This window comes from Carettochelys insculpta, chromosome 5, assembly GCF_033958435.1.
Source record: "Carettochelys insculpta isolate YL-2023 chromosome 5, ASM3395843v1, whole genome shotgun sequence".
Classification (NCBI taxonomy): domain Eukaryota; kingdom Metazoa; phylum Chordata; order Testudines; family Carettochelyidae; genus Carettochelys; species Carettochelys insculpta.
The window spans coordinates 58,830,638-58,848,492 of record NC_134141.1 but is presented as its reverse complement, the minus strand read 5'-3'; the positions used below and the strand labels follow the sequence as shown (position 1 = coordinate 58,848,492).

The window sequence follows — 17,855 nt, the reverse complement described above, 5'->3', positions numbered from 1 at the left end:
TCCCCGGGGGACGTCCATCCTCCGGACGATCTCAAACAGTTTCAAGAGCTGTTTAAGAGGGTGGCCTTCACGCAAGGCATCCAGACAGCAGAGGTGCAAGAGAAACACCATAAGCTCCTCAAAAATCTGAGACCTCCGGCCTCCTCCAAAATAGCAATACCGCTTGATGAAGCAATCTTGGAGTCCGCCACTATGATATGGCAGACCCCTGCGACTATTCCGCCTGTCCACAAGAGAGCGGATAAGAAATACTTCGTGCCGGCGAAGGGCATGGAGTTCCTGTTCAGCCACCCACAACCAAATTCCTTGGTGGTGGAGTCGTCGCAACAAAGTTCAGACACATCTCAATTCAAGACAGGGGGAACAGACAAAGATGCCAAGAAGCTAGAGCTGTTCGGCAGAAAGGTCTACTCCTCCTCCACTCTACTGTTGCGAATGGCAAATTACGCAGCGCATCTAGCAAACCATAATTTCGACAACTACACTAGGTTAACCTCCCTCATGGACTCGCTTCCAGAGGACAAGAAACCAGTGCTCAAGGCCATCGTGCAAGAAGGCTACGCGGCCTCGAGGACGGGAGTTCAGATCACCCTGGATGTTGCGGACACAGCAGCACGCTCCACAGCTACGGCAGTGGTGATGCGAAGGGAGTCCTGGCTCCAGACTTTGGGTATACCGAGGGATCTGCAGGCGAAGATAGTCGATCTTCCCTTCGACTCGCAGAAGCTGTTTGCTGAATCAACTGACTCGGTCCTTCATTCCAGTAAAGATTCAAAAGCCACACTTAGGACCCTGGGGATTTACACCCCTCCATACAGAAAGAAAAAGTACTACCCTCAACAAAGACGGTACCAGTACCAGCCACAGCGTCCCCAGTACCACAGGGGTTACGAGCAAGGGCGACATCAACAGCACCAGCAGTACAGAACTCCCAGGCGACGTTCCCAACAGAGCCGTGCGTCCTCGGGGCAGGGCCAAAGGCCACAAGTTTGACACACAGATCCAGGGCTGCGCCATCACTACCATCGCACAAGGTCATCCGAAGCGGTTATTCCACCATCGCCTCCGACCATTCTACGGCCAGTGGCAAAGGATCACCACAGACAAATGGGTGCTGGAGATCGTAGCCACGGGGTACCCCATCCCCTTCCAGTCGCTCCCACCGCCACGACCTCCACCCAGGCCCCACCTCCCGGAGGCCTCCCACATAGCGAGGCTGAAGCAGGAGGTAGACCATCTCATGCTCATAGGGGCAGTGGAAAGAGTGCCGGAGCAACTGCAAGGGAAAGGGTTCTACTCGAGGTACTTCCTCACGGAGAAAAAGACAGGAGGCTGGAGGCCCATTTTAGATCTTCGAGGCCTCAACCGGCACCTGCACAAGCAACGCTTTCCAATGATCACAATCGCCTCCATCCTTACGGCACTGGATGATGGAGATTGGTTCGCAGCCCTCGACTTACAAGACACGTATTTTCACATAACTATCCATCCGGCTCACCTACGATTCCTCCGGTTCATGGTAGGCAAAGAACATTTTCAATACAAGGTCCTACCGTTTGGCCTCTCCTCGGCCCCCAGAGTCTTCACCAAGACCTTGGCAGTGGTGTCAGCCTACCTGCACAGACAGGGGGTATTTATATTCCCATGTCTGGTCGACTGCCTGCTCAAAGGGGCCTTGAAGGAAGAGGTACTACGTATCATACGCGTCACAGCAGGCACGTTCTCTTCGCTCGGCCTGGTTATCAATCTGGCAAAATCAAAGATAGACCCCACACAGGACATAGAGTTCACAGGGGCACGCATAAATTCTATTACAGCGAGAGTGTATCTACCAGAGACTCGCTTTCGGGCCATCGGCTCCCTCGTGCAGGTCATCACCTTCAGCCCTACAGCGCCGGTCCTGACGTGCTTACAGCTGCTGGGCCACATGGCAGCGGCGACGTCCGTCGTACAGAACGCCAGGTTACACATGTGCAGCATGCAGCACTGGCTGGTGAGCGTATACAAACCGGCAGCACACACCGTTCACAGGGTGGTGTCGCCCACAGCAGAGGTGTGCAAATCCCTGCAATGGTGGGTAAACCCCAAGAACTTGCTAACAGAGGTACCCTTCCACCAACCACAAATATCGGTTTTTCTTACTACAGATGCCTCCCTCATAGGGTGGGGAGCACACATGGGCGAAGAGGTGACTCAAGGGCTGTGGTCCTCCATGGAGCAGTCACTGCACATAAATATATTGGAGCTCAGAGCAGTGTTCAATGCCTGCAGACACTTTCGAGACCATATACAAGGCAAAGTAGTCGGGATCAGTACAGACAATACCTCCACCATGTTTTATGTAAATCGGCAAGGAAGAGCTCGGTCCCGTGCTTTATGTGCGGAAGCAGTCCGGTTATGGAACTGGGGCATCGCCAACAATATAATCTTGAAAGCCTCGTACTTACCAGGCGCTCACAATGTGAAGGCAGACCAGCTGAGCAGGCGATTCGCACTCATGCACGAGTGGCAGATCCGTCCCGATCTGCTACGACCGATTTTTCACGCATGGGGTTTTTCCCCAGATAGACCTGTTTGCCACTCAGCACAACAAGAAGTGCCCACGATTCTGCTCCAGGGCAGGACTGGGACAGGGGTCCCTGGGGGACGCATTCGCGATCTTCTGGAGGGGCCCCCTGCTTTACGCTTTTCCTCCCACAGTGCTCATCCACAAAGTCTTGCAGAAAGCCAGGAGGGAAGGAGCCCGAATGATCCTGATATTCCCAACGTGGGATCGACAGCAATGGTTCCCCCTACTCCTGAGCATGTCGGACCGTCCACCGATGCCCCTTCCGGTGGCGCCGGATCTGCTCACGCAAGCCCAGGGGTCCATAGTGCATCCGCACCCCAAAGGCCTGTGACTACAAGCGTGGTTAATCCATGGCTCAGCTCCCTAGAGAGCACATGTACGGAGGAAGTGCAACAAGTCCTAGAAAGTAGCAGGAGAACTTCCACCAGGAAGACCTACAAGCAGAAATGGACTCGCTTCACGGCATGGTGCTCTACCAAACAGCTAGCCCCCCTTTCGGTGCCTATATCTGTAATATTAGAGTATTTACTGGACCTCAAGAGAGGAGGACTCTCACTATCCTCGTTAAAGGTCCACCTCGCCGCCATTTCGGCGTTCAGACACGAAGAGGAAGGGCACATGGTGTTCGCCCATCCCATGGTTACCAGGTTCCTCAAAGGGTTGGTAAACCTATACCCCCCTCGGAAACCACTTCCACCTTCGTGGAACTTGGACCTGGTGCTTAACGTGCTAACGGGACCACCATTCAAGCCTTTGGCCACGGTTTCCCTCCGCCTCCTTATGATAAAGACAACCTTTCTTCTCGCAATCACGTCAGCTCGCAGGGTGAGCGAGCTTGCGGCAGTTATGGCAACGCCACCCTGCACTGTTTTTTCCAAGGAGGCGGTAACCATACGGCTGCATCCAGCCTTTCTTCCTAAAGTTTCTTCTGAGTTTCACATTAACGAACCTTTCGTTTTACCCTCATTTTATCCAAAGCCTCATAACTCTAACAAAGAGGCGCGCCTACACCTCCTGGACGTGAGGAGGGCGCTAGCCTTCTATATAGACAGGACCAAGTCCTTCCGGAAAACGGATAGACTCCTAGTCTCTCTCGCTCCCAAATCAAAAGGAGAAGGTCTCTCATCACAGAGAATCTCGAAGCACATCGTATCCTGCATAAAAATGTGCTACGAACTCAAAAAGACTCCGTTACTGGCCACGCCCAGGGCTCATTCCACTAGGGCGGTGGCGGCATCAACAGCCTTTTTCAAGGGCGTTGCATTAAAAGACATTTGCAGAGCGGCGACCTGGTCATCCTACGACACCTTCGCCAAACATTACGCCCTTCACAGGGTATTCCAAGAGGATACCCGTCTCTCGACAGCGGTCCTCTCGGGGACAAGCTGCACATAATCCGATTACCCACCTCCTATCTTGGGTTACTGCTGAGTAGTCACCTAATGTGGAGCACCCACGGGGACACTTGAAGAAGAAAGAAAGGTTACTCACCGTAGTAACGGTGGTTCTTCGAGATGTGTCCCCGTGGGTGCTCCACTCCCCGCCCATCCTCCCCGCTTCGGATCTCTGTTTAGTGTTTTGCAGAAGCATCTGAGGCGGTTGGTCAAGGAACTGGCGGGGACCGGATCGCGCACGTGGCCAGGAGCGCGCAAGGGAGCGGCGCGCACCGGCGCATGCGCGGTCCGGCAGAAACTGCTTGGAAGATCCGATCTGCGGCACCGGGCGAGCCCGACACCTAATGTGGAGCACCCACGGGGACACATTTCAAAGAGCCACCGTTACTACGGTGAGTAACCTTTCTTTCTCCTCGTCTCTCCTTCACTGTGATGTGAAAGGAAAACAAAACAAAAGTCCAGTCTCAGGTAACTGAGTAAACTTTGCAAGGCTGTTTTGTACAAAAGTTTAAATATCGGGTACTGGAGCAATCAGTCTTTTCACACAGGAAGAAAGCAATCAGCCTGAAGTAGGGTACCCAATTTTCTAATTTTAGAAAACTGAACACAATACGCCCTGGCTCCCCGGGACTCACCTGCTGCCTGCAAAGCTGGGGTGGAAGCCTGCCTGCCTGATCAGGGCACAGTGGGAAGTGTCTGTCCCTAGAGTGAGGGGCCCGAGAGAGGATGGGCAGTCATGGGTGGCAAGCCAGTCTGTGGGCCCCACTCTTCAAACTCTGTGCACTGCCAAGATCCCTTCTTCTCCAGCAACAGCTGCTCTTCCAGCCCTCCCACTGGCAGTTACTCTGGTAAGTTATGAACTTTGGGTGTACCAGACATGGCACAGGTCTCCTTTCAACTGGGCTTTCTGGTCAAAAATTGGGTACCTGGCAATGCTAGATACCACCCTCAAACAAGAAACATCAAGCTGCACCTTCCTCAGTTATTCTTAGAAACACTAACAGCACACGCTTAACAGGATGGTCTAGTACATGGTAACAGAAAAAATCATGAGACTCTGCGGCTCTCTTAAGGATCAAAGAGTATCGCCCAAACAAGAAGAGAGTGACACAGCACAGCTCTATCACTGGCTTCAGGGGTGTGGGGGAGAACAAACAAACAAAAGGAGTACTTGATTACCCGATTGTTTTCCTTGGAATTCTTCAGTACGCCTTTGACTTCCTTGGCCAGTGGTGCCTCGCTGCCTTTTTTTGTGATCTCATTTATTCTTTCTTCACATTGTTCTTTTAACTCTTTCATCTGATTGATGCACTGGGACCTTGAGGGAAAGAAGTAATTTATAGAGATACTGTCATCCCAACATCTTGAGCAGACAAACCTTTCTAGAAGGTGCATCAATTTCCTTTTTCCATTTTGCTGATTTCCTTCTCCTACATTTACACAGAGAACTATGAGATGAGGCTAGAATCATCTGAGGGGACATCCCCACAAGACAGTTATTTTGGTTTAATTAAATATGTCGTTTTACACTGGCTTATTTAAAACAGTGGAAAGGATGACATGGACACTTGTGTGTGCCTCAGGGCCAAAGACCAGAAATTACAATTAGACCTAGTAAGTAATCTTTTGTCAAGAGAGGATAAGGACCAGGGAGATGATGGGTGCTACTCTGACAACTGAGCCTACAAATTTACCCAAATCATGAGCTCAACTGTAAAAACCTGTCAGTGTTCCTAACATATTCAATAACCTAGTGTCATAACGTAGTAAGAAAAGCCAAAAAAGATTTTGAGGAACAGCTAGCCAAAAATTCAAAAAATGGTAGTAAAATGTTTTTTAAATACATTAGAAGCAGGAAGCCCGCTAAAGAAGCAGTGGGGCCCTTGGACGATAAAGATATAAAAGGAGCGATCAAGGAAGACAGTGCCATTGCGGAGCGATTAAATGATTTATTTGCTTCAGTCTTCATGGCTGAGGATGTTACAGAGGTTCCTAAATCTGAGCCAGCCTTTTTAGGTGACAAATCTGAGGAACTCTCCCAGATTGAAGTGACATTAGAGGAGGTTTTGGAGTTAATTGATAAGCTGAATAGTAACAAGTCTCCAGGACCAGACGGAATTCACCCAAAGGTTCTGAAAGAACTCAAATGTGAAATTGCGGAATTATTAACAGTGGTTTGTAACCTATCCTTTAAATCCGCTTCGGGACCCAATGACTGGAAGACGGCCAATATAACGCCAATATTTAAAAAAGGCTCCAGAGGAGACCCTGGCAATTATAGACCGATAAGTCTAACATCAGTACCAGGCAAATTAGTAGAAACAATAGTAAAGAATAAAATTGCAAGGCACGTAGAAGAGCACGAATTGTTGGGCAAAAGTCAGCATGGTTTCTGCACAGGGAAGTCGTGTCTAACTAATCTATTAGAATTCTTTGAAGGGGTTAATAAACATGCGGACAAGGGGCACCCAGTGGACATAATATACCTAGATTTCCAGAAAGCCTTTGACACGGTCCCACACCAAAGGCTTTTATGTAAATTAGGCGGTCACGGGATAGGAGGAAAGATCCTTTCATGGATCGGGAATTGGTTAAAAGACAGAAAACAAAGGGTTGGAATAAATGGTAAATTTTCACAATGGAGGGGGGTAACTAGTGGTGTTCCCCAGGGGTCAGTCCTGGGACCGATCCTGTTCAACTTGTTCATCAATGATCTAGAAAATGAGGTAAGCAGTGAGGTGGCAAAGTCTGCAGATGACACCAAGTTGTTCAGGACAGTCAAAACCAAAAGGGATTGTGAAGAACTACAAAAAGATCTCAGCAAACTGAGTGATTGGGCAGCAAAATGGCAAATGAAATTTAATGTGGGTAAGTGTAAGGTAATGCACATTGGAAAAAATAACCCAAATTACACGTACAACATGATGGGGTCAAATTTAGCTACGACAGATCAGGAAAGGGATCTTGGAGTTATGGTGGATAGTTCTCTGAAGACATCCACGCAGTGTGCAGCGGCAGTTAGTAAAGCAAATAGGATGTTAGGAATTATTAAAAAAGGGATAGATAATAAGACAAAAGATATCATACTTCCCCTATATAAAACTATGGTACGCCCACATCTTGAGTACTGTGTGCAGATGTGGTCTCCTCACCTCAAAAAAGATATATTGGCATTAGAAAAGGTACAGAAAAGGGCGACTAAGATGATTAGTGGTTTGGAACGGGTCCCATATGGGGAGAGGCTGGAGAGACCTGGGACTTTTCAGTCTGGAAAAGAGGCGATTGAGGGGTGATATGATAGAGGTATATAAAATCATGAATGGTGTGGAGAAAGTGAACATAGAAAACTTATTTACCTTTTCCCATAATACAAGAACTAGGGGACACCAAATGAAATTGATGGGTAGTAGGTTCAAAACTAATAAAAGGAAATTTTTCTTCACACAGCGCACAGTCAACCTGTGGAACTCCTTGCCAGAGGAGGCTGTGAAGGCCAGGACTCTATTAGGGTTTAAAAAAGAGCTTGATAAATTTTTGCAGGTTAGGTCCATAAATGGCTATTAGCCAGAGATAAAGTATGGTGCCCTAGCCTTCAGTACAAGGGCAGGAGATGGATGGCAGGAGATAAATCACTTGATCATTGTCTTCTGTTCTCCTTCTCTGGGGCACCTGGCATTGGCCACTGTCGGCAGACGGGATACTGGGCTGGATGGACCTTTGGTCTGACCCAGTATGGCCATTCTTATGTTCTAACCTAAAATAACAAATGTTGATGGGAAAAGATACATGCAAGGGAGACAGACAACCAGAATTAGTTTAAACCAAAAGGACAAGTTGATATGACTCAAGGCCTGTACTGAAGTACGGAGATGTGGAACCAGTATAATACAGACTATTATCTGGCATCCCCAGGGATGGCAGGTAGTAAAACGTGCTGGTTATTCAGCAATTGACCCTGCTCTGCACCTCCAGCTGGGCAAGTGGGCAGTCAACCTGCTCCACCGGCTCCAGACCCACAACAGCAGGCAGACGGCTCCACAGCAGTGGCCAGCTGGCTCCTGCCAGTCAGCCAGGCCTGGCTGGTCAGCAGGCCCCACAGCAATCAGCCCCAGCTAAGCAGTCAGCCCTGGGTAGTCGGCTGGTCTCGTGAGGAAATTTGGAAACAAAGAGAAGACCAAAACGAAAAACAGATAGTGGCTACTGGAGCAAGTTTCATCACCACAGTTGCCACCCACGCTGTTTCCTGGGACCCTGGGATTTCATCACTCTGATCCAGACAGGAATCCTGATCTGACTGGCCCAGAGACAGAGGGACCCATGTGACATCATCACTCCTACCAGATCCAGCTGAACCCCAAACCCCACCTCACATGACACTTATCCCATGTTCGATCCCATCTAAGAGATAAAACCTGGGGGCCTCACCTCCTAAAATGGATATTAAACAGCAGCAGCAATGACATATCCAACTTTCTTCTCCTTTCCCCAAGAGGCCAATTTTTACCCTCTTTGATACCGTTTAAGGTGCCGTCAAACAGAGACTAGGTTTCTTTCGAAAGTCTTTCTCCAGCTAAGAAAACGATGCTAGAATGAAGGCCTTGCTTAATATTTCCAAGGTTTTAACTGTTTTTCCTAGAGCATTTGCCATGGTGATAAGCAGAATGAGGAGCCTGACCTTTTCAACACCATTTAATGCTAGACAGTGCTGGGGTTCCATAAATGCTTTTAACTTATTTCATTTAAATTAATACAAGCATGTCCATTCAAAAGCATTTTGTAGTAAATATAAATTACCATTAGAAAAAACAATCTTCTTTTAAAATGTGTGTCATTTCTGAAAATATATTTCTTTCTTAGTTCTGAAATGCCACTATATCAAGTATCAGGAAAATGGAGGGGAACATTCTTCTCCATGCACGAAGAGAAGATTTTAGTGTCCAGAATTGCAGCTGTGCAAGCTCTCACAAAAACCAAAATTCTTCTACAACAACAATAGAAACGAAGTGGTTACGTGAGTTGGCACTGTTAGCATGTGCCGTATGTGAACACACATCGAATGAAGAGCAAAGCCAGCCACTGGCATCCACAGTTAGCACCTTGCTACAGATCTACCAGAAGATTCTCAAAATCTCCTCCATTACATGAAGACAATTCTAGATAGATCTCCTTGTCTCCCCCAGCAGCTGAGACAAGTTTTTCTACAGTTTGCTGTTCACTCTCAATAGTTTCAGGTGTTTCCTTTAGTTTGATGACTTTGTTACGTGTGGAAGGTAGTCAGCCAACTCATGCTTTTGAAAAGCTAAAACTCTCCTGGGGCAGCATTAACAAAATATTAGCAAAGGTCATGAATTTGTCATTCAACAGCACACGTCTACCTCTTTCTCTCCTTTCCAGATGTGAAAGGCCTCTTTGTCTCTGACAGTGAAAACAAATAACCTGTTCACTTGGGCTATGTTTTCACAGCAGATGGCCAAACCCATGTCACTTCCCATGCTGCAAAGCCATACCTGTGCGGCCACATCTACACGGATGTTGCTCTAATCTGTGTGAGGCACTGGAACGTCTGTCTGGAGACAAACACAATGTTTCCTCTTAATCCTTTTCATCCATGGGAGGAAAGATTTTTTTTTTTTATATATAAAGCCATGAATATGCACCACCAATGGAAACAAAAACCTAGCTGTAGCCCTTGGTTTCCCAAACTGGGGGGCTTGCCCCCCCAGGGGAGCATGAAGAAATTCCATGGGGGGGGGTGCAAGGCGACCCAGCCCCCTCCAAGAAAAAGCAGGCCTTTGCTTCTAGCTCTCAGCCCCTGCCAGTTTATGTGGGCGACCCGGCGCAGCCGCTACAAAAAGCAGGCAGCCAGCAAAGATCCATGTGGAGCTAGCAGCTTCCTGCAAAGGAGTGTGGGTTCGTGGGGGGAGGGAGGAGGAGGATAGGGTTAGATGGGGGGCTGGAGGTGCCTGGCTTGGGGGAAATGGAGGGGGAGGGGTGGGTAAGAGTGGGGGGCTGGTGGTGCCTGGCTTTGGGAGGGCGGGGTGCTCAGGCGGATAGCTTGCGGGCTTGGTGGCTTTGGCTGGCGGGCGGGTGGCTAGCCAGCCTCCGGCAGTGCGGGACTCAGGTGGCTGACCCTGAGTTTGGGTGGGCAGCTCGGGCGCCTGGCAGGCAGCCGGCTGGCCCCAGTGGCTAGCAGGTGGGTGGCTCTGGCAGCGCAGGGTTCGAGTGGGTGAGTGGTTGGCACAGGCAGCTCTGGCAGCTGGCATAGGGCTCAAGCAGCTGGCCAGCTAGCGGGGGGCTGTGCTGTTAGTCTGGCTGGTCCACAGTTGGCCTCCAGGCTGGGACAGGGCTGCCACAGTGTCCGACACCCTGGCCAGGGCTGCAGCTGGTCTCTGCAGGGCCTGGGCTGTGCCTGTAGCTCTCGGGCCATGCCAGCAGCATTTGGGGCAGAACCGGTGCCCATGGAGCCAGAGCCATGTCCAGCCTGAGGATGGAACCAGCTGTCACAGCCTCTGGCTGCGCTGGTGTTGGCCCAGTAGCGGTCAAGGTCTCACAGGAGGTAAGGGAGCCCCAGGGCTCGGGTGAGGCACTAAGGCTCCGGCAGTTGGCACGTGGCTCGGGGTGGGGTGGCACTGCTCCACTGAGTCTGCTATCTGCTATTTTCCAGACAACTTGTCTGGCAACCCCATACATAAATTAGTACGCAGCCCATTCAACGTTGATGTTGATACATTGCCAGAAGCATTGCAAAAACAAGCACCTGAAATAAAATATGATTCAAGTGCAAAAAATAATTTCAAAAACTCAAACGTGGAGGAATTTCGGATAAACTATTTCCCAATGTACTTAGAGGTTGGAGAAGTGCTACATATTATTCTTCCATTTTCGTCAACGTTATCTCTGTGAAAAAAGCTTTTGAAGTTTAATCACGTTAAAAGATGAAACAAAGAAATCGACTGGACATCGAAAATGATTTGCATTGCACACTTTCATCTTTCAAACCTAGGATTTCCCAACTTGTGAAGAAAATGCAGTGTCACCCTTCACATTAAAGTCATTTTGTTTCTGCTGTTAAATCACATTTGTATTACATTTTTGGGCCAAGAAAAACTATTTGTGCTTATTTTTAATTTTAAATAATATTTTTAGATCAAGTTTTTGTGTTTATTTTAAATCACAAATTGAATTTTTTGTTAGAAGGGGATTGGATGATGGTAAAGAAGAGGTGGAGGGGCATGAGGGTCTCTCAAAAATGAGAAAAGGGGCATGATGCTGAAAAGTTTGGGAACCACTGCTGTAGTGCTAATAAGGAGGGGGGCATTTGAGTTTCTCCTGAGTAGTCACACAGGTGCACAGCTCACAGGAAGCTCTGGACACACGCCATGGTACTGAGTGCTGCATTAAACTGAGCCACCTTAGGAATTGTTTTGCAGTTTATTGTGGGCCAGTTTGTCTGTTCTTCCTGGGCCTCTGAGTGGAAGTGTTCTGAGCTCACCAACACAATAAACTTTAAAGCACTTCTAGCTTCTCAAATTAACTTAGCTTCCCCACATGCCTGCTGCTACCTCCTAACATTCCAATAATTCAGGGGTCCATCATCAGTCCAACTGTTTTCTAGGCAGAATCAGTACCTAAAGGCTTATAACTAGTACTTGAAACAGGTGCTTCCCCCCCATCCTTCTTGAGAAGTCACATGCCAGCCGAGCTACTTACAAACACAGCTTCTTCTAAAACGCGTTCACCTCCATTTTCCTGGCACTTGCTATAGGGGCATTTCAGGGAAGAAGAAAAAAAATCTGTTCAGAAATGACACATTTTGAAAGAGCGTTGTTTTTTCTAATGGTAATTTATGTCCACTACATAATGCTTTTGAATTAAGACTTGCATTAATTTCAGTGAAACAAACAACCCCATCATGAGCTTTTTCACATTGGTGGGGGCTTTCAATGTGCCCCATCCCCACCTGGAAAAGCTACCACTCATAAATTCCACCCTCCTGATCTGTTCAACAACTGACCCCTTTGTCAATACTAAATAAAATGTGCCAATTGCAGTAGTATGTTTGCCCTACAGAGAGTTTCTCTGTCCACTAGAAATGCGACGGAGATCACTGACTGGGTCTCTGCCATCTTGCCTGCCACCACAGGGAGAAAGTAGGCCCCCTGTCTGTCCCCCCTGCACCCACCAGCTGGGAAAGGGAGGCCCAGGGAACTGAGAGAAGGACCCTGCCAGCCAGAAGGGAGTGGGGAAGAGAGAGCAGAAAAAGCCCTACCACATGGGATCTCCCTCCCAGAGTCCATCCTCACTCCCTGTGATAGGACGGGGTTTCTAGGCACAGCTAGAGAAATCACTCCAAGGGGACCTTTGCTTAAAATCCCAGCTACTCACAGCCCCAGCCTGGGACTTCCTTCTCACTAAGGCAAACCCAACCAGCCTCCACAGCACTTCTGCCAGCCCCACTGTCCAGCCAGAAGCCACACAAGCAAACCCACAGACTTCTCAGCTGCTCTACCCGCCCAGACCAACAACCTCCAAACTAAGATGAGCAGTTCTTAAACCTGCTTCACCAAACACCACACAAACTCTTCTGGACCCCAAAGGGCCCAGCCCTCAACATATACTTGGATCTTACCCAAAACAACACGCTCACCAATCCTTTAGATCTAATATGTACAGATTTATTAACAAACTAACAAAAGAAAAAAGAAAAGAAAAAGAACAGGGTTAGAGAGAAGAATTGTTAAAGCAATACTATACAGACATCAATTACAGCTATTGATGCAGGCCAGCGGTGTGATTTGCTGATTCTTGAAAGTCTCTGAAAGTTCATTTCAAGTTACATAGATTCAGTCACTGGAGCATTGTAAGACTGGCCTGCTGCGACATGGACCCTTGGAGACCAAAAGATCCAAGATGGACCCTGCTGAGTCCACACCACACTGTTCCCTCTCCTCTCCTGTGTTCAGGGACCAAGCCTCCACTTCCTCCCATAGTCCCTTGAGGGTCCACCCCCACCTGACTCAGGTGGGCTGTTGTGGCAAACTGCCATTGGATAAATCCCAGGAGACAGTCTCAAATTTCTGAAACAGACCTTTTCCTTTGTTTCAGTCCAGGTCACCTGACCATTGGGCTGCACCCCATTGACAAGTCCCAAGAATCTGGGATGTGGATTTGACTGTCTGAGCCTTTGTCCATTCATCCTGTCTGCGGCCGAGTTCCTATTGTAAAGCTTAGCACTGAAACATTTTCTAACACAGCTACATAACGAAATCTGTAACTTCACCTACCTGCATGATGCAGACATGTAAGTAGCATGCACAGATTATGGGCATGAGCAGCTTTCATTAGGCACCTCACATGGCCCCCCTGCGCAATGGTTGGGCCCAAAAGCTACACTGGGCACATAAAACGACTACCATACCCAACACAACAATCCAGTCACATTACACCCCTCCAACACTCAGTCTTCCATGTCCACAGCCTCCTGCCCACATCCCCAAAGCCCTGGCCTGAGTCCTGCACCTCCCACCCCACCAGCTCCCCGCAAGGTCGGTGAGCGTGCTGTATTGGGTAAGTCAGTCTTCTCGTTTGTTTCATACAGGACACCAGAGAGCCACCAAGTCATAATGAGAAGTCTTGTGGCACCTTATAGACTAACAGATATTTTGGAGCATAAGCTTTCGCAGGAAAAGACCAGGTCTTTCGCGGGCAAAGACTGGTGCCACAAGACTTCTTGTTGTTCTCAAAGCTACAGACTAACACGGCTGCCTCTCTGCTACAAGTCATAATGATTTTTCACTTACTAGCTCTGCAGAGAGTTCAATAGTTTGTTCAATCGTTTTAAGAAAAACAAATTAGTTAGAAGAAGATTCAACTGAGCATTCAGTTAAGCAAGATGACAAACAAGTGTGAGCATGTGGTTTGTTTTTATTACCAAGAGGGTGAAGAAGGGAACGTTCAGAAATACCCAGCTATCCTGTACAGGTAGAACAGATTTTTTTTCCAAGTATATGAAGGTAGTTGTTATACAAAGTTTATATAGGACAGTAGTAAACTTGACTATCTTACAACAGACTACCCTAATACCCCTCAACTTGCTCAGCTTGTGCTTGCAACCCTGCTGTGTTAAAATCACAACACAATCCAGTTCCAGAAGAGGAGTTTTAAGGTGCAATCCCAGAATCTGCCTGTAATTCTTATTGTTGGTCTCTATAAAAGAAAAGGCAAGTCTGCACATGAAGTATGAAACCATGGGTCTCTTGATTAGCCAATTGCTGAGGAACATAGTGTCCTTTCAATTTTAACACTAATAAGACCATATGGCTCACGGCTGAGCTCCTTGGCCTGATCCAAAGTCCACTTAAGTCAGTGGAAAGGATTCCACTTTGCAGATCTCCCTGGTTAAGGTACACTGGGAGATTATCAAAGACATAAAAGGAAAGTTAAGCATCTGACTTGCCTTGTGTATCTTTAAAAGTATCTCCCATATCATCTTAAATGCTTCAGTAATTTGTACTCACTTAAGAATCTCAGAAATCAATTCACATCCAATCCTGATCATAATTAGTTCCAAAAGCAAAAAACGAAAAATCACAGAACTGCTTCAGAGCCCCAGTCCTCACTTAATAAACTACTGTCACATTCTTCATTACAGACTTTTAAAAAAGCATTTTTAACATCTTAAAAATGTGGAACTTGGTTGTCTTGCTGAACATTTTTATTTTTGACAAACTTGTCCCCCTTAATTCAACCTCTGTTTCTGCCACAAGCCATCACGGCTCAGCCTTCCTCCTTTGTGTGTGAGCACCTGTCAATTGTGGCATAGCACTGGGAATAAGGTTTTCTGGATCAAAATGACAATGGTAATGTGTATGATTAGTCAAAGTTCAGGCCATAGGGATGCTCCAGCTGGAAGTAGAAAAAGAGTCTGATTTTTTTTTTTTAAAAAGATATAATGGTGTGTGTTTACAAGGAACATACAAAGTCCTGCACCTTCAAACAGAGGTGGAACCAAGCAAAAAAGACAGTTTCTCAGTTTTCAGTTTCAATCCTCTTTGCTCAATGTTGGACCCAGAACCAAAAGTTCCCTCTAGTGATGATTTTGGGAAATGCAGCTTTTTGCCTCTGCCTCTTTCTTCTTGTCAGTTCACAGTTTGTCTTCTGTCATCCTTCAGGCGTGCGCACTCTCCCAACCCACTCACAACAGCCACTGAATTCCTCCCTCACACTGGGCAGTGTCTGTTTAGGCCTTGGCTTATACAGGGCTCTGCAGTATTTTTATGACTACCATAAGAGACGGGTGCCATCCCGTATCAGTTGGAATGAGGTTTAAACTCTAACGCATAACAAGATTTCACCCAGATAATTAATAATACTTTTGCTCTCTCTGCCACCATCCTTTGTGGAGGACAAAAGAATGGAGAAGTTTACCTTCTAAACGTATTTGCACTCGTACCAAGATGAAAGATGAGCTTTACTACTCATCATGACTAATTCCAAGAAAAGAAAATGAGAGTTGCTGTCCCAAATAAAGAACATTTTAACCTGCTGCTAGTTTACCACAATGCAGAACAAAGACACTTTCATTTTGTCGGCGTGAAACCAACTTTCTGAATTTCATTGTGCTAAGAACATTAGAACTGCTACAAAATCTCCTACTCACATTCCTAGATTTAACAAATTCTTGAATGACTAGGTTGCACTTAGATTTAATGAACTGTTTCCCCTCCTAAAATGCAGTCATGCACGTTTCCCAGAAGAGTCAGAACAAAATCTGTTAATTAGAAGGTTGGTTTTTCAAGCAGTGTGACGTGAGAACTGTCCAAGTGTCCCATGAAAATTTCCTCAATTTCCCCTCACCGTGGCTCTTTGCAGATCCACCAAGGAGGAGAAACTGACGACGACGTGCTAGCTGGGGCTGTAAGGGCAAGGCTGCCTGAGCCCCAGCTGGTACCAGGTTTGTCAATTTCCCCCCTGCAGTGGCTTCTTGAAGAGCCACCGTGAGGGGAAACACTGTCCCCGCAGGACCCCGTTCACACTGAGTGGCAGCTGAAAAGCTGCCTTCTGGCCCCAATGAGCTGGCAGGGATCCCTCCCCCACTCATTGCTGGGGCACATGGGAGAGTGAGAGGGAGAGTGGGAACCCGCTGGAGCCGGGACAAGGTTTAAATGCCTCATCCTTGCCCCAACAGGCTGGAACGGCAGGCAGCCTGCTTTCAGTGGTTACTTGTTTACTCAACAGCCCTAGCATAGAATACATTGGTTCCTAGGCAACCATGCACAAGTCAAATTTGTCCGAAGTCGGGGCAGGTGGAGGAGGGGCCCTGCCACCATCGGGTCCCCCAGTCCTGGCTGCATGGAACGCAGAGCACTTTCACTGGTCACGTTCGCAGCTCACGCATGCAAAGCCTGGCTCCTGGCTACCTGCCACTCATGATTTTGACTCACACTATTGCAAGAAACACGTACGTCAAAAACGTGTAAGTCAGAGGTCTACTGTAAGTGGCACGGAAACTTTGCGCTTGGCTCCTCTCCCTGGGCCAGGATGGGGGATGGCACAGCGGGAGCTGTTCTCTTCCTCCTCAGGGAGCATGGTGTGTGGAGAAGGGCCCTTGCCCCGGGCTCAGCAGCCAGGGAAGTCCCCGGGGCAGTGACCTTGGGGCTGAGACCAAGGAAGCTCAGCAGGGGTATCTTCCCCACTGAGCTCGCTGGGCTGGGTGGTGCATGTCCGGGAGCCTGTAGGCGATGTGGGCAAGCAGGGGCTCGAACCTGGGTCCCGGTGGCAAAATGGCAGCCCCTGCCTGTGGCTTAATGGTGCAGTTCAGGTGACCAAACTTCTGAAGGGAAAACTTCAATTCTTGTGTACTCACTAGTTGGCTGCTGAGGCAGCGAGTATTGCTGCTTGCCCCACAATCCTGCTGCAGGCCTGGGGCAGTCTGCTTTAGCCAAACCATTTCCCCAGCTGGCTCCCTGCCTGAGGAAGGAAATCAGTGCGTGGCTAGAAATGTCAGCCTCGTTACAATGAAAGGCTTCCGAGAAAGACTTAATTAGTTATCCATGAGAATTGAAAACGATAAAGACATTGTGGCCAGGCTTAGATCAGGCTGTTCCGTAGAAATTAATAGTTTGGCTACTTTTTAGGTGCACGCAGGCTTAAATGACTTTCCTCCTTTGTAAAAGTAGATTACTGCAGATAATTTTCTAGGCTGCAAAAATGACAATTTTCCAACTGCTTGTAAAGAAGAAGGTTGCATTGCATCCATTGGCCATCATTGGAAGGCTTGGTAATCATAACATTTGCATTTTGTAAAATGTTTTTTCATTTAAACATAAGGAACAGACAATTTTGAAATACAGAGGAGTTCTCAGAAGCGAGAGCAAAGCTTTTTCACTAAACCCCAGGATTTGATGGTTTCAGGGCTTGACTAGATTGTTGTTTGGTATTTAGTTTCTTTGAGTGAAAAGTTTTTAGGATAGTGAGCAGACGTATGAGTGGTTGTCTCGCTATACAGTAGACCCCCGACTTGCACATAGGTTGCGTTCCTGGGCAACTATGCATAAGTCAAGTTTCGCATAAGTCGGGACGGGTGGGGGAGGGTCCCTGCTGCCTTCAGGTCCCCCGGTCCTGGACAGTTTCCTGGCTCCTGTGAGTGGCGGGGAGCCAGGAACCAGACAACAGCCGGGCTCTGGCTCCCCTCCGCTTGCAGAAGCTAGGAAACTGATCAGCGCTGCTGCGTCAGGCTCTGGGCTCCCTGCTGTTCACGGGAGCCAGGAAACACACCAGCAGTACTGGTCACTTTCCCAGCTTCCCCAAGCAGAGGGGAGCCAGGATCCAGGCTGCTGCCTGGTTCTTCACTCTCTGCCATTTACAATTTCGGCTCACGTCATTGCAAGGAA

General features: G+C 48.0%; 1 protein-coding gene across 4 annotated transcripts in view; it reads right to left on the bottom strand.

The window, feature by feature from the left end:
* GOLM1 (golgi membrane protein 1) overlaps positions 1 to 17,855 on the bottom strand; it is a 119,157-nt gene that overhangs the window by 14,752 nt on the left and 86,550 nt on the right. For all 4 annotated transcript variants that reach the window (XM_074995153.1, XM_074995154.1, XM_074995152.1 and 1 more), the window contains one exon: positions 5,143 to 5,281. In XM_074995153.1, coding sequence (XP_074851254.1) covers positions 5,143 to 5,281 — 139 coding nt within the window. The remainder of the gene's footprint in view (positions 1 to 5,142; positions 5,282 to 17,855) is intronic.